The sequence below is a fragment of the Myotis yumanensis genome, unplaced genomic scaffold (genome assembly GCF_028538775.1).
Source record: "Myotis yumanensis isolate MYYU_CA2020_CCGP unplaced genomic scaffold, mMyoYum1.0.hap1 SCAF_5, whole genome shotgun sequence".
NCBI classification, from domain to species: domain Eukaryota; kingdom Metazoa; phylum Chordata; class Mammalia; order Chiroptera; family Vespertilionidae; genus Myotis; species Myotis yumanensis.
The window spans coordinates 81,582,857-81,605,462 of NW_027223756.1; the positions used below are offsets into that span (position 1 = coordinate 81,582,857).

The 22,606-nt window shown below is 44.7% G+C and overlaps 1 protein-coding gene across 1 annotated transcript; it reads right to left on the bottom strand.

Annotated features, from left to right (window-relative positions):
* Nucleotides 1–582: 582 nt before the first annotated feature.
* LOC139011438 (cyclin-Y-like protein 1) lies at nucleotides 583–16,578 on the bottom strand. The gene is made up of 9 exons (XM_070416976.1): nucleotides 16,344–16,578; nucleotides 14,576–14,601; nucleotides 12,418–12,518; nucleotides 7,351–7,386; nucleotides 6,078–6,129; nucleotides 4,887–5,006; nucleotides 3,186–3,355; nucleotides 2,128–2,289; nucleotides 583–631 (listed from the first exon to the last, which is right to left on the bottom strand). Exons 1-9 carry the CDS (start codon nucleotides 16,576–16,578, stop codon nucleotides 583–585), a joined length of 951 nt encoding a protein of 316 aa, XP_070273077.1.
* Between the last annotated feature and the right edge of the window lie 6,028 nt (nucleotides 16,579–22,606).

Below are 22,606 nucleotides of genomic sequence, written 5' to 3' on the forward strand. Positions count from 1 at the left end.
TATACTTCTGCAGGGGTGCCTTGGATGCCAAAGCACACAATATCAAAGTTTAAAATTTCACTAAGATTTGCGGGAAACCTCTTGTTTATTCCTGGTTTTTATTTTAATTTTAATTAATTAATATTTATTTGCTAATCCTCACACTAGGATATTTTCTCCATTAATTTGTAGAGAGAGGGGGAAGGGAGGGATGAAGAGAGGGAGGGACAGGAGAAGACAGGGAGGGAGGAGGGACAGAGAAAGAGAAACATCTGTATGAGAGAGACATTAACTGTTGCCTCTTACATGGGCCCGGACTGGGGTCAGGGATCAAACCTGCAGCCCAGTTACACACTCTTGGCTGGGAATCGAACCCAGGACCCTGAGGTGAATGGGCTGATGCTCTAACCCCCGAGGGAAGCCGGCCAGGGACCTCCTGTATCTCTTTAACTGCTTGTTACCACTGCTTTTGAGGAGGAGAGGTGGCATTTCTGTAGTTTTTGTAGAGGAGGGTCTCATGATGTTACAACCCTTCATTTTCTTTAGAGAGCTTGGCTTTGGTGTGTTGCATGCCAATAACATTGTCGGCGCTAAGAGATCTTTCTATAGCAGCTCTGCCCAGGTCTTTTTCTTGACTGCCTCTGGAAATAGCCTAGGAAAGGAAACCCAATACAAAGAAGGCACAATTAAAAAATAAAAGGGTTCCAAGCTTTAAAAAAAGCATCATTGAGAGCCACACGTTCACACTCCTTCACATAGTGTATAGTTCCTGCCCCTTTGGGTAGCTGAGGTCTACACTGCTAGGTTCTGTGGATGCCTGTTTCTGCAAATTCACAAAGGGAAGTCCTTTAAGGGCTATAATTAGATTGCCAGAGCAAGGGAATTTAGAATTATTTAAATTTTGGGTTCTCAATGTTATCAAAGAACAGTACCATCTGTTGCCTGAACATTTGTTCCGTAAACATACTAAACAGACACTTGGGCACAATCAGTGTTTTGTGAGGTATTCAAATTCTATGCAATCTTCACTAGTTACTATCTACTCCCAGCAAACTGTAATGAATGGGCATGTGCTGAACTTCACTGGAAGGTAGGGACAGTCTAATGACTGAAGCATCAGAAGGACCTATTTCACTTGCACGATAATTATGGTAGAAACACATTTTACTCTAAAGTGCCACGAAGGTACCACAGAAAGCATCCATTTTAAATGTGTCCATTTCAGTTGTGAATAATTTTTTCAAGAAAACCCGACTGAGAGACCTAGAGGGCTCCTGCCCTTCAGGGGCGGGTTTCAATGGTGACTCTTCTGGACATTCTGAGAGCAGCACCCTAGTAAGGGAGGTGTTGCAATAGTGCCCTCTTGTGGACATCCTTAGAACAGCAACCTAGTCATCAATTGTGCCAGCCTGAAAAGAAAACCCAAATGACAGTTCTAGAGGGCTCTTGCCCTGCAGGGCAGTTGAAAGAGTGCCCTCTTGTGGAAATTCTGAGAACAGCACCCTAGTAATGAATTCTGCCAGTCTGAAAAGAAAACCCAAAGGATAGACCTCAAGTGCTCTAGATCTTGGACGGAGGTGTTGTAATAGTGCCTCTAGTGGACATTCTGAGAATCGCACCATAGTAATAGGTTAGTTGCAACACTGCCCTCTTGTGCACATTCTGAGTACAGCACCCTAATACGGGAGGTGTTGCAATAGGGCCCTCCTGTGGACATTCTCAGAACAGCACCCTAGGAATCAATTATGCCAGTCTGAAAAGAAAACCCAAACAATTGACCTAGAGATCTCTAGCCCTTGCAGGGAGGTATTGCAATAGTGCTGTCTTTTAGACATACTGACAACAGCACCCTAATAAGGGATTAGATACAATAGTGCCCTCTTGTGCAAATTCAGAGTATAGCACCCTAGTAAGGGAGGAGTTCCACTAATGCTCTCTTGTGGACATTCTGAGAACAGCACCATAGTAGAGGAGGAGTTGAACAGTGAAAAAAAAGACATATGATGTGAAAGAGATAAAAAGCTCTTATTTAATGTATTAATTTTGTAAAGCTTTTCATTTTCCTAATCATTGTTTCACAGAATTTATCAACAGCTATTGGCTTAGGTGACAGACAGAAAACCCCACTTAGTGATTCCACAGCCTTACCTCTGGATTCTGTGCTCTACTTGGCAAAAAGGTTCAAATAGATCGTGCACATTTTTTCTCTCGGCTATCATTAGAAGTTCAAAGTAATATCTGGCATACACTCTGCCAGTGATCTGAATATTAAACCGAATTAAACGTAAAAAATATATTTCTATCTTATTCCTAGGGGAGGAGGAGACAAAACCGACACAGAACATTTTAGTCATCTGGGCTACCTTCAAAAATGTCACTCTGCGCTACAAGAATGACTCTACATTGTGTTTTGAAACAAGTAAAGGTTACCCAGCTGTACTAAGACTCTAACCATCAAACCAGGTGCAGCTCTTTGAGGTCCCTCCTGCATCCCAGCACTTGGAGTTGGGAGGAGTGTGAAGGGGTGACCACCCCCTTTTGCTCTCCTTCTGCTGACTTGGGGGCTCAGAGTCTCTTGAGTGCGACTGTGGATTCATGCTCCTGACTCACTGACCAGGGCCCGCTGTAGTGTTCAGATGAAAGGAGTGATGTATGCTGCTCCTGGGCCCTAACCAACTTGCAGGCATTTTCACCAGGCCCATCACAGGCAGGGGCTTGTGGAAGTAGAGAAGTACCAACAAATGAAGTGAGCACATCACCACCGCCGTGAAGGGACCCATGGGAAGCCACCACTACTATCTGAGGGGGCACCACTCTTGAGGCAACAAGGATTCCTCACCTATTAATTAGTTAATTAATTAAATCAGCCACATTTGATGGAAAGGGGACCCATCCCCCACCCAGTGCATGGGACCAACAGCAGAGGACAAAAGGGAGTTTCTGTTCACCTTATTCCTCCTGACAGGACAGGCTGCACTTTTTAAACTATGAAAAGCAGAAACAGGAAACATAGATGACCTGGCTGGACTAAGCCCCCTTTAGGACTGGACCTCTGACGGGCACGGAGTCAGACTCCACCCCTGTTCTCCCACGTGGGGCTGCGTCCTGCCCTGCTCAGCACCCCTGTCCCTGCCCGAGCAGAGGGGAGCCTGCCCAAAGGGGTGAGTTCAATAAAGTGGGAAAGGAAATTTGGGAGCAGCGCTCACATATCATCGACGGGAATGATGTTGTTGATGAGCTGGCAGTAGTCCATGCCCCACAGAGACTGTTTGCCCCAATACTCATAGGCAAGAAGGGCAGATCCCAGAAGTATTCTTCTCCAGTTAATGGGAGATATGTCAATGTTTGAACAGTCCAAAAGCCTTTCCATGAAAATCTGTAAAAGTAGAGCACTGGTCTTTCACTTTAGCTCAGTGTACATTCTTGATTTGAAGTGTTAGAAATGACAGATTTAATCCATTTTTGAAATTCTGTTTTTTTCTTTGTTAATACTCATGGGAGGATATTTTTTCATTGATTCTTAGAAAGAGTGGAAGGAAGAGAGGTGGGGGAGATAGAGAGAGATTCACAGAGAAAAACATCTATATGAGAGAGACATCGATTAGCTGCCCCCCCCCCCCCCCCACACACACACACACTTGCCTGTATGGGGAGGGGAATCAAACTTGCAATCCAGGTTGGGGCCCTTGACCAGGAATCAAACCCGTGACCTTTTGGTGTGCGGGCTATTGCACTATCCACTGAGCCACATGGCAAGGGTGAAATTCCTTCTATCCTTACGTTCTACAGACACTGCTTGGCCAGCCAAAGCCAGAGGCCATCCCATTCTCTCTTTCACCACTTTAGTCTGCCCCTGGCGCTGTCACTCCACTGAAACGGCTATTGCTAAGGGCCTCAGAGCCTTCGAAATACAAACAGAGCTCTTCATCCTCACTGCCCGCTCCCCGCCATCCCTAACAGCATAGAGGGCACAGCCACTTGCCTAGTTGCTGGGACCACAAACCTCCACTTGAGCCAGCCTGCTCCGATCTGCTAGCAAGTCTTGCCTCCCCTTCCCCGTGGGAACCTGAGCGCATTCCAGTGCATTGGGCACCTCTCACCTGCATGACTCTCACTGACTCCTGACTTTACTGCCTCCACTCGGACTTCCAACAACAGTCCCTTCTCCCCAGGAGCCAGAGGAGCCTCTTCCCTTAAGAGCACTTCACCCCCAACTCAATGTCTGCCGAAGGTTTCCCATCAGGCAAATCTAATGTAACTTCTTCCCATGGCCTGCAAGCCTCCAGGCCTATGAGATAGGATCCTGCCCGTGTGTGACTCATCTTCTTTCCTCATCCCACACTCTGACCACACGGCCACACCGCACTGTTCCCTGAACACACCAACCCTGTGCCCCTCTCAGCAGCGTGCCTCAGCCCCTGCCCACAATGCCAGAGCTCATCTTCCTCAGCTCAGCCAGGTCACGGTTCCAATGTTTCCTCTTTAAAGAGGCTCCTCTGACCTTTCTGCCGAAAAGAGTAAACCCCTGTGGTCACCTCATCGCTTCATCCTGCTTTATCTTCTTGGTGCTCACACCACCGAAGTGTTCATCTCTTTAAAAACACTCATTAAAAAACTACCTATGTCTTCCCTACTAGAATATAAGCTCTTGGGGTTGGGAGGGAAGTTGGGGGAAGAAACTGAAATCTCCCTTCATGTCTTTAATAGCAATTGTTTGCGATGGATACAGCAATGGTAACACTTTCAATCCCAACGATTATTTAGCTCCACTGTGTGTGGCTTACTCCCCTTCATAGCTTCTCTTAATAAAGTTCTGAGGATCATGTCAGGAACCTACTTTGACTTGCAAAGCAGGACCATCGCCTGAGCCCGGGACAGAGAAGCAGCCTCTGGAAGAGCTGTCTTACCAAGGTCACAATCGCACATTCAGCGGTGAGGTGTTCAGCACTGAAAAGAGTGCAGACAAATCTGTAGACACTCTTCAGTTCAGGGTCACGCAGAAAGTGGTCCGTTGTAATTATTTCGTGCTGAAAAGAGAAACAAGGCAACATAAGTACCCACTGAAGGAAAATACATAAGAACTCTCATGCTAGCAGCTCCTACTTTGCCCACCTGTCCCTAAAATAATTGTGAGTAGGTGACATGTCTTTAAGCCTTTTTAAAAAATAATGACACTTTTTTTTTATTTCAGAGAGGAAGGGAGAAGGAGAGCGAGGTAGAAACATCAATAATGAGAGAGAATCATTGATCAGCTGCCTCCTGCACACCCCCTACTCGGGGATGAGGCCCTCAACCCAGGCATGTGGTTTTGACCAGAATCGAACCCAGGACCCTGTAGTCCAAAGGCCGATGCTCTATCCATTGAGCAAAACCAGCTAGGGCTCTTTTAGTCTTTGAAGTATAAACAATGATCTTAAACAACACTGATTGTATACTCACCAGTTACAGTTACTGATACAGGCACAACCTGCATACAGTTACGTATGTCTCCCATTCCCCCCTCCACAGAAGTCTACCGAAATGTAATCCATGTGTAGGCTCACAGGCATGTTGACCCCCATGTCACTCTTCTCTGCAACCAGCTCTGAAAACACATGTTCATGTTCCTGTGACCCCGAGACTCTGGCTGTGCCGTGCTCCACAGGAGGCACCAGCTACCTGTCGCTGCAGAGCTTCAGAGGAGGGAAGTAGGAAATTCCTGTCATTTTAATTGGTTTAAAATTTAAGTAGCTGCCTCAGTTTTTTCAAAGAGTCTTAACATACCTAAAGGTCTATTTACAGACGTTTATATTGTTTGGTGCTCCTGAAATTTTTCTTTAAGAATGATACACTTACTCATTTGGGGCACATCTACTCACTTTAGCTCCCTGACTATACAAAGCTGTGGCTCAGTTCTTACTGACGTGGCCCTCACACAGGACTCCTTTTGTAAAATCATTAGAGACAACATGCAGTGGGAAGAAGACTGAAAAGAAGATGTTTTGACTTCAAGCTGGAGGGAGTCATTTTCTTCTTATAATTCATTTCAAAGCAGATCAGTATGAAAGAAACACCACAGTATGAGAGACAAATAGAACCTCAATAAAACTGACACTTACTCTGAACGGGTGCTTTCTCTCATCGAAAATATCAAACGATTTATTTCCAACTCTATGAAACAAGAAGATGCATTTAAAAACCGTACTCAGGAAATGTTAGTATCTCAGGAACACATCATCTAGGAGTGAGAGGGGGTTCGGGGGGAGGTTAACTTTCAACAAAGCAGTTTGACAAACTGATTCTAAGAGGGTTTCCTGACTTCTTTTTACTCAGTACATCAAACCCTGTGCAATGTTTTCTGCAATGACCAGCTAGCGTTGCTTTCAAAACCACTGACCCGCCCTGACAGGCAATGCTGGCAAACCAAATGTATTTCCATCCCTCCAGCTCACACTGGAATACACAAGAACACTTTATAAAGCAGTAGTGCTGGGCTACAATGTGTTTAGAATTTTAATTCATGTGGATATGACATTCATGTTTATTTCCTGTATTTCCACTTGTTATTTTCCTGTATTACATTCTTTTTTTTATATTTTATTGATTTTTTACAGAGAGGAAGGGAGAGAGATAGAGCTAGCTACATGAGGCTGGGTCTTCCTAATACTTCTTCAAAGCAAAGGATTAAGATGACTGAAGTAATGGCAAATGATTGAAGACAGAATATCCATGAGAATCAGGTGTCTTCTATTAAGCCAGACATTTAAAAAATTTGCAAAAATGTCGATTAATGATACATGTCCACTGAAATCTTGGTGCAGAAAATAATTATTTTTCATATTGTCTTTTATAGTATACCCTGTAGTGGGCAAGACAATCTGCCACAACAAAGAATTATCCAGCTCAGAATTTCAGTAACACTATAAAAACTGTTTAAACATACAGTGGATTTATTTTTTAAAGCTCCATTTTAATTTCTAATACAGTAAATATCAAATAACCCACATAAACAAATACTCTTTGGGATCCTCAATAACTCAAGCGTTATGGGTCTTAGGACAAAAACAATTCATTCACTTTAATCCTATATAATAAAAGGGTCACATGCAAATTGTTCCCTCGACCAGGAGTTCAACTAGAGTTTGACCAGGGGGCAGGGCTGGCCCGCCAACCACCTGGGGTCTCTCCCGTGGCCGGCCCAGCCCAACTGGCCCTGATTGGGGCCGGCCAACTGGACCCTACCTGTGCCTGATTTGTGCACCCGGCCTCTCATAATATAATAAAAAGCACTTTACAGCTTGCTTCAAAAATGTCTACAGCTACTACCTAACACTCAATTTGATATGTTATACATTTACTAGCTAGAATAACAATACAGGGTTTAAAACTCACCTGTACTTTATGATGTGATGTATGGAGAAAGTCATGCTGTGGATGAAAAAAGAATTGTAACAATTGGTTTTATTATGTTAGGTTTGAGGACAATTGTTAATGGGTCGGGGGCGGGGGGAGCGGGAAGACCATCCCAGCTGCCCAGTGGTCTTGAAATCTTCATTCCCATCAGTATCATATGGGCACTTTGCCCCTTGTTTTAGCTATTTTGCAATTTCACATACTCGAGACTGTACACCTACTTTGGCCCCACCCTGTACATGTTAGTACACACTCCCCCATCATTTGCCCTTGTACTCATAGGACCTTTCATCCTGTACATGTTATATGTATTTGTGCACATACTTAAATTTAAGCCATACAGTAGTTGTGCTTTTAAAAAAGTTGTGAGTCCCTGCGTTTCCATTGATTTATTTCACTATCTACCTACACACACATTTCCATTATTTTCCTACAATTAAATAAAATGCTCTGTACCAAAAAAAAGTTTAACATCACTTTTACATAATTATTAGGAAACTGAGTAGCAAGTGTAAGAGCCCAAAACATCAGTAGATTTAGTTATCCTGACACAAGCAATGCTAACAACGCTTCACAATGCTCCACAGTGTAATATTAATAACATTTACTTGCAAAGTAGATTAAATGTAATCATGCCTCACAGTTTTCCTCAGCTCGTCAGAGGTTGTGACATTGAGAGACTGTTGGGGGTGGTGGTGAAATGCATGTATTTAGAGACAAACATTTTTAGAAAAGTTGCATAAGTGATTCTAGTAAAGACTGCACCCCATTTGGAACAATGTACCATGATGCACATTTTTCAAAATCATTCTTAAAACTCAGTTAGCTCTATGAATTTTCTCAGTAAACCCTTACTTCACCAATAGTGAATCTACTGAATGACCTCTTTCTTTCTTTCTTTCTTTCTTTCTTTCTTTCTTTCTTTCTTTCTTTCTTTCTTTCTTTCTTTCTTTCTTCTTTCTTTCTTTTTCTTCTTTTTTGGAAGAGGAGAACTGAGTTTAATAATTTTGTTACCACTTGACTGTGATTTGAAACCTGGCTCCGTAGAAGGGGCCAGGAGAAAGTGAGCTGCTATGGAAGAGAGAATCTGCCAGGTCACCAAACGCAAAGGGGATATGACAGGACCAAGCAGCCCACAGAGTGGACAGTGAGAAAGAACCAGTCATCAACAGAAGCCAAACCTCTGAGAAGCATGTGGGAGAGTCGGTCCATGGCGACGGTTGCTCTGGGAACGGGGACATTCCTGCGCGGGGATGCCTAAGGCCTAGGCTACACAAAGGGCGTCTGAGACGGACATTCCTGATGGACATTTTACAAAATCTGGCCCTTAGAATAACTGAGAAATAGCCCAAAAAGATCATCCTTGAAACTGTAATAAAGAAAGTGTCTTAAACTGGTAAAACTGACAACTCAGTGAGCTATTTTTGCTGTCATCCTACCATAAGAAAAAAGCAGAAATACATTTGTCTCAGCAATCTGTGAAAAGCAGGGAACCGCACCATAAGACCATAGAAAGAGTCTATAAATGGGAGAGTCCAAGAAAAAGCTCTCTCCAAAATGTCCACAAAAATACATATGCCCGTTAGAAGAAAAAGTAAGAATATACACATCATCAATCACATCCGAGAATAAGAAAGTTAGGGTTGATGTATTTAGATTGAATGACTACTCTAAAGTAGGGCAACTTATTTGCATCATTTCTCAGATTCCTTGGGCAAGTCATGCGCATTCCGAAGGGATCAACACCTGCAAATTCCTTGTCCTGGATCATGGGTTCAGCTCCCAGAGGAGAGAAGAACAGGCCTTGCCTGTGAGTCCTTTACTTTCTAAAAGAAAAAACCAACCAAACAAAACCCCACCAAGTCAGTTTGTGCGCCTAGCTAATCCCTTCCCCTTGATTAACATGAAAACAGAAACATCCCTTGCCAAAAGGGCTGAGTTTTCCTCCTAAAAGACATTCATACCATACATCATATTTGCAAAGCAGTTTAAACACACTGCCTGCTATTAGCACTGTTTGTTTGTTTGTTTGTTTGTTTTTAATAAAAGGGATGCATGTCTGAGTGTAAGAACTGGAAGGTTCTCCCCAGAGTTTAAAGCAGCGGTTCTCAACCTGTGGGTGGTGACCCCTTTGGAGGTTGAACGACCCTTTTACAAGGGTCGCCTAAGACCATGGGAAAACACATATATAATTACACATTGTTGTTGTGATTAATCAATATGCTTTAATTATGTTCAATTTGTAACAATGAAAATACATCCTGCATATCAGATATTTATATTATGATTCATAACTAGCAAAATTACAGTTATGAAGTAGCAACGAAAATAATTTTATGGTTGGGTGTCACCACATGAGGAACTGTATTAAAGTGTCGTGGCATTAGGAAGGTTGAGAACCACTGGTTTAAAGGATGAATAAGATGCTGATTCAAGTTCTTGAAAATGGAAATAGAAGGCAAATGGCATCATCAGAGGCTGGGAACTAGTTACAAACAGCAGGGCATCCTGAGCTGGGCGGGGGCTGAGCGCCACCCCACCCCATGTCACCGTTTTAAGAGTTTCTGCCAATGCTTAGTTAAGAGTAGGACTTCTTTAAGAGACTAAAAGAAATGCAATTAAGTTTTTATTGAAGACTATCCAGTGGCAAGAACACCTGAGCATTGTACCATGTCGTAGACATTAGTCAAGAATTCACTCAGACTGCCTTTCACACTGCATTGGTCAGGCAGCCTTCAGCCTGCTGTGAAAGCGCCTTGCAGGGCTGGTCCTGAGTCCTAACAGGGCTTTACTTTAGATCACCGCCCACCACCTGTTTTCCTCGTATTTTACTATCAAGAATTTCGGCCACATAGCTTAAAAAAAAAAAAAAAAAAGAAGAAGAAGAAGTCCAAACTGTTTCCATTCTGAGGCCAAATTATGATGTGATGCTAATTTGCATAAAGCGTTTGCCTCTCCATGCATCCTGCTGAAATCCAGGGTCCATCCCAAGGAAAAAGCTCATACATCTGTCTAATTGCAGCAGAAGCGGGCGGGTGTGGCTCTGAATGACCATTTTCAAAAGGGAGGACAGCAAATGGAAACTTCCTGTACTTCCTGAATTAGACTGATTTGGAGAAAGAAGCATGAAACCTACTTGTCTGAGCAAGGCTAACCTTTACAACTACGTTTGAATTATTCTGTAACATCAGAGTCTTTTGAATTCAAAAGAAGCTACAGAATGCATCCAAAGTTGAGTGGTATTCTTTACTCCAGGATTTAGTGTTGGCTGAATACAAACATTCAGTGATTACTCAATAGGTCCCAAAGCTCAGGAGTTGAGAGAGAGATGGGGCTCAGCTTTTGCGGAAACACAATTTGATCTCAACTACTGTTATAAGTGAGAGAAGCAAGTTATATTATTATTATAATTGTGAACTTGCTGTTTTTTAACTAAAGTAGAAGTTACTAATAATTTAATTAGCAAAAAGATGGCACATTATGAAAATGACATTTTAAAGCTGATTATGTTTTTCAGGCTGAAAATACAATTAAAGGTGAATATACTAATACTGTCAGGGAGCATTTCCCAAACCGTGTTCTGGAGAATCAGCCCTCATATTCCAGACACTGAGAATGTACCTTGGACAACCCCATGGGAGCCAGGAAGCTGGACAGAACATGCATTTTCTCTCTTAAATAAGTTTAGAGTTTTCCTCTTAGGGTGTTTTTAAAGTTCATCTCCCATAGTAGGCTATGGGGCAACTAATAAACACTTTTCATCATCATAACACTGTTCATGGTTGCTTAAGTATAAACCTGTCTATGGCTATGTTTCCAAAAATTACTTCTTTCACTTTTTTCTTTTGTTATATATCTCCTATATATTAGAGAGGAATATGCAAATTGACCGTCACCACCACAAAGATGACTGTACCACAATGGAAGCCGAGTTCCCGTAAAGAGCCCTACCGAGAAATCAGCTGGGACCTGAGGCTGAGACCCCCCCCACCCCGCCCCCGTGGAACTTGGCAGGGGACCTCAAGGCGTGCTCTCCTGCTCCAGCCTGGGCTGGGGGACCTCAGGCTGCACCCCCTGCTCAGCGGGGCTTGACAAGGGTGGGACTGGCAGGGTCTGGACCTAGCCCAATGGGGCACAGGGGTGGCCAGGTCTGGATCTCACATGATTTTAAGGCACACGTGGGTGGGTAGGGACATGACTCTGGGTCCTGTGGTGCGGCCCGGACTCTGACAGGAGGAAGATATTCACATACATTTTACTAATTTTCTTTCATCTCTGACACTTCTATTATAGAGAAAGTGCAAATAGCAATATTAAATATTTCCTCTAATTGATCTCCTTTTAATGTGCATGAATTTTGAGCACCAGGCCACAAGATGCAGTGTCTTGAAGATATATTTATACATATGTATACATATATAATTAAATTTTATATATCTACTAAATTAAAACTTCAGTTGAACAAATTTTACCTACAAAGGAATTAGCTTGAAAAGTTGTTCCTTAAAGACTGATGTGATACATCCCACTTTGGGGGTAGGAAGGAAAAGTACATTTTAATACAGACACAGTGTAGAGAAATGTATGATGGGAAAATCTGACAAAATCCAATTAACTTGTAATGCAGACACACTCTGGAGCCAGTGGGGGAGAAACTATTCCTTCTTGCAAGAATAGCTTCCAAAGTGCTGTGCACTGTTTTAGGGCCATGTCCCATAAAGAAATACATTTTAATAGAAACACCCAATAAAAAGCACTTCTCCTTTCCATTATGGTCCAAAATGCCTCAAAAACAGAAAAAAACACACGATATTTTGGGGGGATTTCATATATTTGCTAACTGGTTTTCCCTTCTTCCATCCCCTCTAATGGTTACATGGAAATTGAAATTTCATATTTAGGTACTTGACATCAATAAATATAGACACCAGTTTCTTAACCTGGTTACTGAGAAGGACAACACAGTGGCTGAGACTATGGGTCAGTAGGATGCTCTCAGCAGAAGGGGGTCTGTCACTCAGCCTGCGGCAACCTAGAGGTACTCACGCTCGGATGGTGGTTTTAAAGTCCGGCTGCCTGATGGCATCGTCAGAGAGAAACACCGTTGGACATGACCCATATCCTTTAGTAAGGCGCCCTGGACACTCCTGACGTAGAGGGAAAGAGAGGCAGATGTCACAGTACGTATGCTGAACCTATAAATGTGCGTGTTTTTTTCTCTTGGTTAAAATGTCAAACAATTAAGCATTAAGGTTTTTCTTACAGTCCATGAACTGCATGAGTGTGATATCATGTGCGGCTCTATGTAAACCCAGTAGATAATCTAACTTCCACAGACGAGATTTGAGGAATGGCTTATAAAATATTCCCTTTCATAAGTACCTATCATCAAACCTGCCAAACCCCTATTAAACATGCCCTTTATAATAGTGTAAAACGTTTAGAATTAGACTTCAGTGTTTTTCTTCCTTAAGAGAGCAAATGTAGCTAAGATTTCCCATTTCTCTTGTTCATTTATTACACTTAAATGCAATGCATTAAATAATAAAAATTCACAGCCATTTTATTGCAGTAAATGAAAGCCAATAATGAATACTAATTCAAAGAGACAAACATGCATGTTTGGTCAGAGGCGTGTGTGCCAGGGCTGCCCATTTGCTAACAAGCTTGGGGCCACAGGTCTCTCTGAACCTCACTTCCCCAAAAAACAGATAAAACAGCTTTCAGAATTAAGCTCTCACTTCATGTTTAAGGAAGACTATCATTACATTTCTCAAGTGAGAACCTCAGAGAATAGTTTCCATTCATTTCTACATGTTGTTAATTCTGTTCTCTTGGTCATCTGACACCAACCTCCATCCTGCCTCACTCAGGCTGCTCTCTGCTTACAAGGCCTCTTCTTCCTGTCCAGCAAGCTCAACTCCTCCCCATCTGCCTCCAGGATACCCTCACCAGCAGCCACACCACCCAACCTCTCTCCTGCACACACCCACATCTGAGTGTCCACTTGTCACATGGTATCAACTGCCTACAGGGTGTCCCTCTCATAGAAACCTAAGCTTCTCTAGGGAAGGGAGGACTCGGACTTCTCTCCTGCCTCCAGCTGCTGAGCACAGAACCTGGGACAGGTTAGCAGCTCGAGTACTTGGCAAGTTTTTTTTTTTTAAATTTTCTTTATTTCAGAGGGGAAGATAGAGGAATAGAGAGCTAGAAACATCAATGATGAGTGAGAGTCTTTGATTGGCTGCCTCCTGCATGCCACTCATTGGGGCTTGAGCCTGCAACCCTAGCATGTGCCCTTGGCCAGAATCAAACCTGGGACCCCTCAGTCTGCAGGCCGATGCTGTATCCACTGAGCCAAACCAGCTAGAGCAACAAGTTTTTTAAATCATTTACATCTAGGAGATAAACCTTACTGCAGATAACAATTTAGAATTTATCTGCAGTGGTACTGGAGAGGTGACAATAAAATGTTTGATAACATTTAGAGAAAACACTATCCTTAACACACTTTAGCAGTATCCATTGATTTGAGAAGTATCCATTGATTTGCAAAGAGCCCAACAATTCAGCAATAATCAAATACTGACATAGCCTGAACTATGTTTTGACAATTCTCTTCCTTAAAATAAGGCCAATAACTAATCATTGTAAATAGTTGAGAATAACAGTAGCATTTTGAATATCAGAAAATAATAATAACTTTAATATGCTTGGTTTTGTTGTTTTTAAAAACTAATTCAGATGAGCCACCCTTCCTCATTTCATAGAAAATAGCTTTCTTCATGCTGTCATACTTCCCCATCAGCATCACCCACAAATGCACAAGAGATTGGGCAGGGGAATAATCTACTTGATGCCTTTTAAAATACAGAGCATTTTAACATTGCCAGTAGCCTATAATCAGAAAGATCCATATCTTGTATAAAACACCATTTTGCTTGTTTTAATGGTTTCACTGCAAAGCCACTTTTTCCTTATCAATCAGAAGTTCCAGACCATATATTTTTTTGAAAAGTATCACTATTTGAAGGAATAAATTCTCCTTCAATCTAGAATAATTAGGAAAATAGAGGAGGTTGAGAACACCTACAAATGAGGTCCATGCTATTGGTATCCACCCATTATAGTTGTTAGGAATCACAGCAGACAACTTTTACATCAAACTATTAATTTCTTACTTAACTCTTCAACTGTTACTTACATCATTGTTCTTCCTCTTGTCTTGTTCTAAGAAAAAAACAAATTAACTGATCAATTCTGATACAAATGCCATAGAAAATAACAGTGGCTGATTATCTGAAAAACTACCACATACAAAATGAGCAAAATTTTATTTCATTTTAAATACTTTACAACAAAATTTATAATTTGGAATACCTGGAAAGATGAGCACCCTAAAGTAAAATCTAAAAACTTAGTGTTACTTTTTGACCTAACGTATCACCTATATTAGGCACAAATGAAAGGCTCTCCATGTACAGAAGGGCAAATCCATTCAGACCAGGTGAGAAATGAAGCTGATGAAAAGTTTGCCTGTAGCATATCTGAACCTCTACCCAGTAGTGGCACCTGATTGTACATTTATACCCACCTCACTTGAACCACCAGGATCTAAGAGCTGACGCTCTGAGAACCAGGTTCTGGCCAGGCACTAGTCCCCAGGCTCATGGGCCTCCCTGGAAATGTCCAGAACTACTTTTTGTTAATCAACTAAAATACCTCACAAAAACAATGGAAAGTAACCTATTTAAATGTACATTTTAAAATGAGTGCTGCCTTAGTAGCCCTGGCTGGTGTTGCACAGTTTGTTGGGCATCGTCCCTGTACCCAAAGGTTGCCAGTTTCATTCCTGGTCAAGGCCACATGCCTGTGTTTTGGGCTCAGTCCCTGCTGGGGGTGGTGTGAAGGACACAGCAGATGGATGTTACTCTCTCACATCAATGTTTTCTCTCTCTGTCACTCTCCCTCTCTCTCCCAAAATCAATAAACTATTTTTTTCTTTCTTTTTTTTAATCCTCACTCGAGGACATTTTTTCCATTGCTTTTTAGAGAGAGTGGAAGAGAGAGGGAAAGACAAAGAGAAACATCGATGTGAGGGAAACGCATCAATGGGTTGTCTCCTGCACAAGCCCTGACCAGGGCCCAGGCTGGGGGGAAGCCTGCAACCGAGGTATGTGCCCTTGACTGGAACTGGACCCAGGACCCTTAAGTGCAGGCCAATGCTCTACCCACTGAGCCAAACCAGTTAGGGTTCAAAAACCTATTTTTAAAAAATATTTTAAAAAAGAAAATGAGCACGGTAACTTAATTTCCCGTGGCTACAGCACCCAGCGTCATTTTGCTCTCACAAAGGCCAGGAGAAGAAGAAAAGCTCTGAATAGGGTCTTGGCTGTGTTGTTCCCCACACCGCCTCCTCTGGTGTGGGGTGGGCACCACAGAAACAGTCCCTTATGAGTGAAGAGAGGGCCAGGGCGTAGCTTTTCCTTTACTGTCTCCACTCTACTGTGAGGCACCCATGGCTCTGGAAGCAACTGAGAAACACAGCAATCCTAACCAAAAGCGATTAGCTTAAAACAAGAAAAACACACACACAGGACACCCCATGCTTTATTGCGCGGCATTACTTCAAATACAATGGAACCCTCATTCCTTGTACTTCTGTCCTAATCAACTGAAACACCTGCTCACGTGTGGCATTCCCAGCAGGTAAACTCAATCGAACAAAGCACTGAGGAAGGTCAGCAGGCAAGCAGGAGGGTCAAAATCATACCTTGCTGCTCAGGGAGTAAAGAGGGAAAAGATCCGGCCGCTAGGGCGAGAGCAGCAGGGGTGGGGGACCAGGTGCCCATCCCTAGGAAAGCTGGCTCCAGCTGGAAGGAGCCCCAGGCAGTGAGTCCCTCCCAGGCGACTGTGGGGGCAGCGGAGGACAGAGGTACACCAAAGAGCAGAAGGGAATTGCTGCCTCTTACCTTTGGGCGTCGCCGGGGCGCTGATGTTCTTCAGGTGGTGGCGCTTGAGGGCTCTGGAAGTTGACTCAGACTTCGGGGTAGCAGGCACTGTTTCTACTGCCCCTGTGTCCCTAGCAGCCGCCTCATGAACCTCAGACTCACACTTGGACTTAACGTGCCTGGAGCCCCGATCCAGCTTGGGGCTGGCACTGGGACTGGGACTGGCCTTCAGGCAGCAACTCTTGGAGTTGCCCATGGTTCACCTCCTCTCCTCCCTGGTGTTGCTGATTCGCTCACACCCCGCTCCCCGCCACCCCCCCACCCACAATCCTCAGCAGTCCCTCCCCCCAAGGAAGGCTCAGCCTGCAGGCAGCCCCAAGGCTTCACCGCACAAGCAGGTAGGGCTCACCCACTGTTTGCTTGGCCTCTGGGCTGCCAGGCCCCAGGAGGGGCTCAGGGCCCAGCCACCCCCCCTAAACTGCACCTCTCTGGATGACTCGTTTGTGAGGACAGCAACCAACAGGACTTGTTGAAAACGGATCTGGATCCGACAAGCGCTGAGAGCTACAACCACAGTGGGAAGAGAGGACAGCCAAAGCTCCTTCTCCCTCCACAGTTGCTTCTCAACTGAAGTCTGTTGTCCTGGCTGCTGCCAGCCAATCAGAACACATTCCGCAGTTGCCTGGTTACAAGGGACCAATCACACCCAGAGTTCCACCATGCTGGAACCCACAAAGAAGTCAGGGATTTTCAGTCCCTTCCCCTAGACTTGGGTTTACATTCATTGCTTGCATCCTGGAGCTCTCCATTCCTGAGGGAAGTGCAAGCAGGCCAGTGTCATTAGCTCCTGGGTTTCACCAGGTCTGACAGCCAACTCATTGATGCATTGCTCTCTGGACTTAGTTACACCTTCATTGTTGACCATTTTTGTAACTAAATTCTCCTTCTCCATCTACATGTTAGCTTTTGCCTGTACCTTGCCCTGGTCCTACTCTCAATACAGAACTATGACTGTGTGTCTTAAATGGGACTCAAGGAAACATCACCCCTCTCCTTCCTCATAAGTAAAATAGGAACCAATCCATCCATCCAGCTCAGCAACACAGGGCTTCACCAGTTTGCTTTCCTACCTCTGGTTTTTCCTCTCATGGCAGGAGTTTCCTGATTTCCCCCCCGCCCCCTGCCCCAATAACAACGGTTAAAATCCAACTGCCACATACACAATTGGGAACCTCAAAGAGGGGTACCACAATCCTAATTTGATGAAGATGATAGTAATGATAGTTAACATTTGCCCAACCCCATTTCAAGAGAGGTATTCATTTTAATGTCTAAAAACAATCTTCAGTTTACAGATTTTACCAAAGAAGTTGAGACACAGCAATAAAGCCACACTTTCAAGTTCACACAATTATTCAAAGACAAGGCCAGGATTTAACCCCACATCCCCTGGATCCCCACAGACACTTCCTCATGTTCATCAGAAAATAATGGCAGAAGTAAAACATGAGAGGTAGTGACATTATGTCAGGAAATTGTTAAGGAAGAACAATTTTTTTGTTGTGAATTTTTAAATATATTTTCCTTCATTCAACATTAAGTCTCCTCAATGTGCCAGACACTGTATGTGTGAAACACTTGTGCCCTCACTGAGGCCAGAGGGAGGACATGTTTTTCATGGACACAAAGAGAGAACCAATTCCACAGGAGTTGTCCTATGCAGTTGGATATTAGCTCCCTTCCAGGAGAACTTTCTTGACCTTTAAAGCTCACCCAACCTTGCAGGGGCTGACTGGCATGAGTGAGCGCCCTGTGTCTCAAGGAAACCAAGTGATCTGAGATTGTCATTGGTCAAGGAGACTGCAGAGGCTGATGGGGGTGTTGGGGCTGAATCCGTCTGGGCTGTCTCTGAGGAAGACCAATTTTCTTTGTCCTCATCCCCTGCCAGCTGTTTCACAAGGATTTTTGCCTCCATCTCACCTTGGTCCATTGGAGTTTCCTCTGTGGGCACAGGAAGGTTCAGCCCAGCCTTCGTTATGTCTTCTCTAAAGAAACTTGAGCAGCAGAACTAGCTACTTTGCCATCTGACCCTGGGTTCCCGTGGATGCTTGGGGAGTAGTGGTTAGGAGGAGCTCAATCCAAGCCACAGCGAGGAGGGACCTGGGCAGGGACACTCAGCCTGTCCCTTCTCTATGGGACCTTCAGACCATACTCTGTATCATTCCTGGTGCATTTTCTGATTTTGACTTGGACTTGAAGGACTCCTAGGCTAAGTTCCCTGCATTTACAGTCCAGCTGGCTCCTGGTTCAGTCATCTCTAGGCTGGGTCACAGTGGGTTTCCCTGGGCCTGGGGTAAAAAAAGAGCAGAAGACGGCCTGAACCAAGAGACATATGAAAACATGCTCAAAGTCACTAATTATCTGAGAGATGCAAATCAAAACAACAATGCGGTACCACCTCACACCTGTCAGAATGGCTATCATCAACAAATCAACAAACGACAAATGCTGGTGAGGATGCGGAGAAAAAGGAACCCTCGTGCATGCTGGTGGGAGTGCAGACTGGTGCATCCACTATGGAAAACAGTATGGAGTTTCCTCAAAAAACTAAAAATGGAACTCCCATTTGACCCAGTGATCCCACTTCTAGGAATATATCCCAAGAAAACAGAAACACCAATCAGAAATAATGTATGCACCCCTCTGTTCATAGCAGCACAATTTACAATAGTTAAGATTTGGAAACAGCCTAAGAACCTATCAACAGATGAGTGGATTAAAAAACAGTGGTACATCTACACAACAGAATACTACTCTGCAGTAAAAAAGAAGAAATTCTTACCATTTGCAACAGCATGGATGGAACTGGAGAGCATTATGCTAAGTGAAATAAGTCAGTCAGAGAAAGATAAATATCACATGATCTCACTCATTTATGGAATATAATGAACAAGATAAAATGAAGAAGAGAAACAGATCCAGAGACAGAGAAGCATCGATCAGACCGTTGAACCTCAGAGGGAAGGTAGGGGAGTGGAGGGGTAAGTGGGAGAGATCAACCAAAGAACTTGTATGCATGCATATAAGCCTAACCAATGGACACTGACAACAGGGGGTGAGGGCATGAGCAGGGGGGGTCAGGAGGGTAATGGGGGGATAAGGACACATATGTAATACTTTAATCAATAAAGAAATTAAAAATAAAAAAGACGGCCTGAAATATGAACTCCAGAAACCAGGGAGGCCCCTGTGGCCCCAGTCTGTAGCTGAGGTGAGGTGCTGGGGCCAAGGTGGAGGCCTCACTGTGGAAGAAAGGGCCGTGTAGGTTGTCTGTACCCCACCCCAGCCCCATTCTAGACCAAACAACTGAGCTAACTATTCACCCCAGGTCTTCAGCACTCACTGAGTTTCCTGCTGGGTGAGAATCAAATCATCTTATTCCCAAGCACTCCCCTAGTCACGTGACTTCTGTTGTTCAAATCTGAGAGGCATTTCCATGTAATATAGGACACAAGGATGAGCCCAGAGAGGGAGACCCCCACCTTGGCCTGACTCAGAAGCACCTTTGTTGGGAGTGGGTCAAGAAATGGTGGTCTGGACCTCTCCAGCGTCAGTTCCAGGTCTTGGAGGAGAGTCCAGGAGTAAACTAAGGGGGCAGGACTTTTAGTTTCTTAGCTATGCTTTCCCGAGCAGGCATCAGAGGCTGAGCTAAACTTGGCCTGGAACGTGCTGGAGCCAGAGACTGAGTGAAGTCTCACCGCGCAGGGCCAAGCTTAGGGAGCACAGAGAGGCACATAGAGGGATAGATGGAGACCCTGGCCAGGTCAGCGCTTGTGCCCTATAGCTGCTGGCCTTTCTCATGTCCCAGCTCTTGGTCTGCAGTGGGGCTTCACAGGGCCCGAGGGCCTGGGCAGGGCAACTGGGCCAGCTGTGCCTCTGCACCTCTGGGCACACAGAGCTCCCAGTGCAGACCTCCTCTCCAGAGACCTAGCTTCCACAAGCTGGCATGGGGTTGGGGCCTGGCCAAGCAAAGGGCCCTCTCATCTTGAAATGCATAGACTGGAGAGTACACACTGGGGCTCTGTGCAGCGCCAGCACAGCCAAGGGTAAACCTGAGGAGGGACAGTGAAGGATTTAGAAAAGCGAGACAAAGAGAATACAGCTGGGGCTCGGTGGATCTTCCATGCCTGGATGAGGACACAGAAAGACGCTGCCTGTAAGCTTAGCCTTTATTTCATAGTCAGAGACAAACAAGGTTGTGGTCAACATAGTTACAATGTTCTTGTGAGTTTTACTTGTTTTGTCAGCACTTGCTGCATCTCCCACAGCCCCTTAGCCACCTAGGAACGATCTAGGGAGCGTCATAAGGCCAAGCTTAATTATGCTAACAGGCTCTGCCCTCTAAGCTGGGACTTGTTTGTGGCTCTGCCACAGGTCAATCTGAGGCTTAACCCTATAGCCGCTCCCTACAGGGCTCAGTGTGTTTTACCCGTCAATTCCTTGGAAGCCCTGGAGTTAGGGACTCCCTTATTTACTGCCCATCACCATGCTTCCTACATGGTGGGCCTGCAGTACTCTGCTTGTTCTTCCAAACATGGCCCTTTCCCAAAGGGGCTCCCCTGATTCCTGGGTCTCCTGCTGCACCTCCTGCCTGTTGGACAGGTTGGGAATTGGCATTTCTGGGGCCCAATGGCCCTGCTGTCCTGCAGGCTTTTGTGTGTGCTGTGTGAAATTGAGCCATGATTGTTGTTGGCAGGTCAGGAGATGGGACTGACCCTCAGGCTGACTGGTTGTGAGGACTGGCTGTGACTACAGTGGATGGGCTGTTGTGGGAGGGCTAACACCAAGGAGTGGGATTCACCTTAGTGGGGCTCTGGTGCCAGCCTAGTCCAGCCTTGTATGTGTCACTGTGGTGCTAAATGGCTGGTGCTCTGGAGTGCTCTAAGCTGGCCACCAGGTGTGTTGGTGTTGCGCCTCTTGAGAAGGCCTCTGGTGAAAGCCAAGGTCAGGGGATTCCTGTACTGGGCCTGGGGCTACATGGTGGGAGCTAAAAAGCAATCTACAGTTGGTAGCTGCCTGTGCTGCGCTCGGAGTTGCTTAGGCAAGGCTCTGCTGTAAATCGATGCCAGCTGCCACTTGTGCCCCAAGCTTGGGACCACTTAGCAGGACATACAGTGCACTGTGAGGCCAGCGGCTGCTTGTTTGGGCTTTATGACCTTTCAGAGGTTTTAGGAAAGCCCACAGCACAGGCAGAGGCCAGCTGTGTGTGAGGAAGAGCTGGTGAAGGAGGTTCTGGCCTGTGTGAGTTGCATGGAGCCCAGTCTCATGGAATCACGAGGTGAGGCAAGTGGTGTTACCAGGTTGATGGAGACTCAGACTTGGCACTGCCTGTGCCTGCAGGCAGGGTGGGGAGAGAGCTCAACAAAGAAACCATGGCCTCCACCAGCACTTCTGTCCCAGACAGAGCCGTCCGTCCAGCTCTCACTCTGAAGCCAGACAATTCAGTTCCTCCCTGTTTGTCCCTAGTGCTCTTTTTAATCTACTGTCCCCTTGGTGCTGCTTAGAGCAGGGGTTGGGAGCCAGTGAGACTGCTCTGGCCCTTTAAGAGGACACCTGAGTCTCTAGCAGCCTCCACCTCATCCACACAGAATCTCCATTGATTTTCACAGCAAGATGTTGTGGGGACCCCTCTTCCTGGCACTGGTGCTCCAGGATGGGAAACCTATTGTGGGGCTGGGACCCATCACTCAACAGGAAAGACCTCCGAAGCAGATTCCCCAGCACCACATGCGGCTGTGGGACCAGCCTGGTTCATGTCCCTGCCCCTCCTACCAGTCTCTACATGGCTTCTTCTGCATTTCCTTAGTTACAGGACTTCCGTTCAGGAAGTATTCAGGATCATTCAAGGGTGGTTGTTCCATAATATAGGTGTAATTTTGATGTTATGGGAGGAGGCAAGCACAATGTATACTCTGCCATCTTGAACACAAACATCCTTACCTACTATTCCCTGACAGGTTTGTCAGTTTCTGAGAGTGATGTGTTACACAGTAACTGAGTACCTATGGCATTTCTATATTCCCTAACGTTAGGTACTTTTCATTGAACCTTTCTCCTCTTTGTTTCATCTAACTAACCATCTTGAATTTTGGTAGAATGTGTATTTAATATCTTTTTTTCAAATGAATACTAGTTTTTATATACTTTGTTTTTATCCTTCTCATGACCACTGTTATGATTTTCTGGGTTCACATTTCTTATTCCTGATGCACATTCTTTATTGG

Excerpts from the sequence above, each read along its gene's own strand:
- LOC139011438 (XM_070416976.1), bottom strand. The coding sequence starts at position 16,578 with ATGGGCAACTCCAAGAGTTGCTGCCTGAAGGCCAGTCCCAGTCCCAGT. Across the intron at positions 12,519-14,575 it reads ACAAGAGGAAGAACAATGAT|GAGTGTCCAGGGCGCCTTAC; the intron begins GTAAGTAACAGT and ends CCTCTACGTCAG. Across the intron at positions 6,130-7,350 it reads CATCACATCATAAAGTACAG|AGTTGGAAATAAATCGTTTG; the intron begins GTGAGTTTTAAA and ends CTTGTTTCATAG.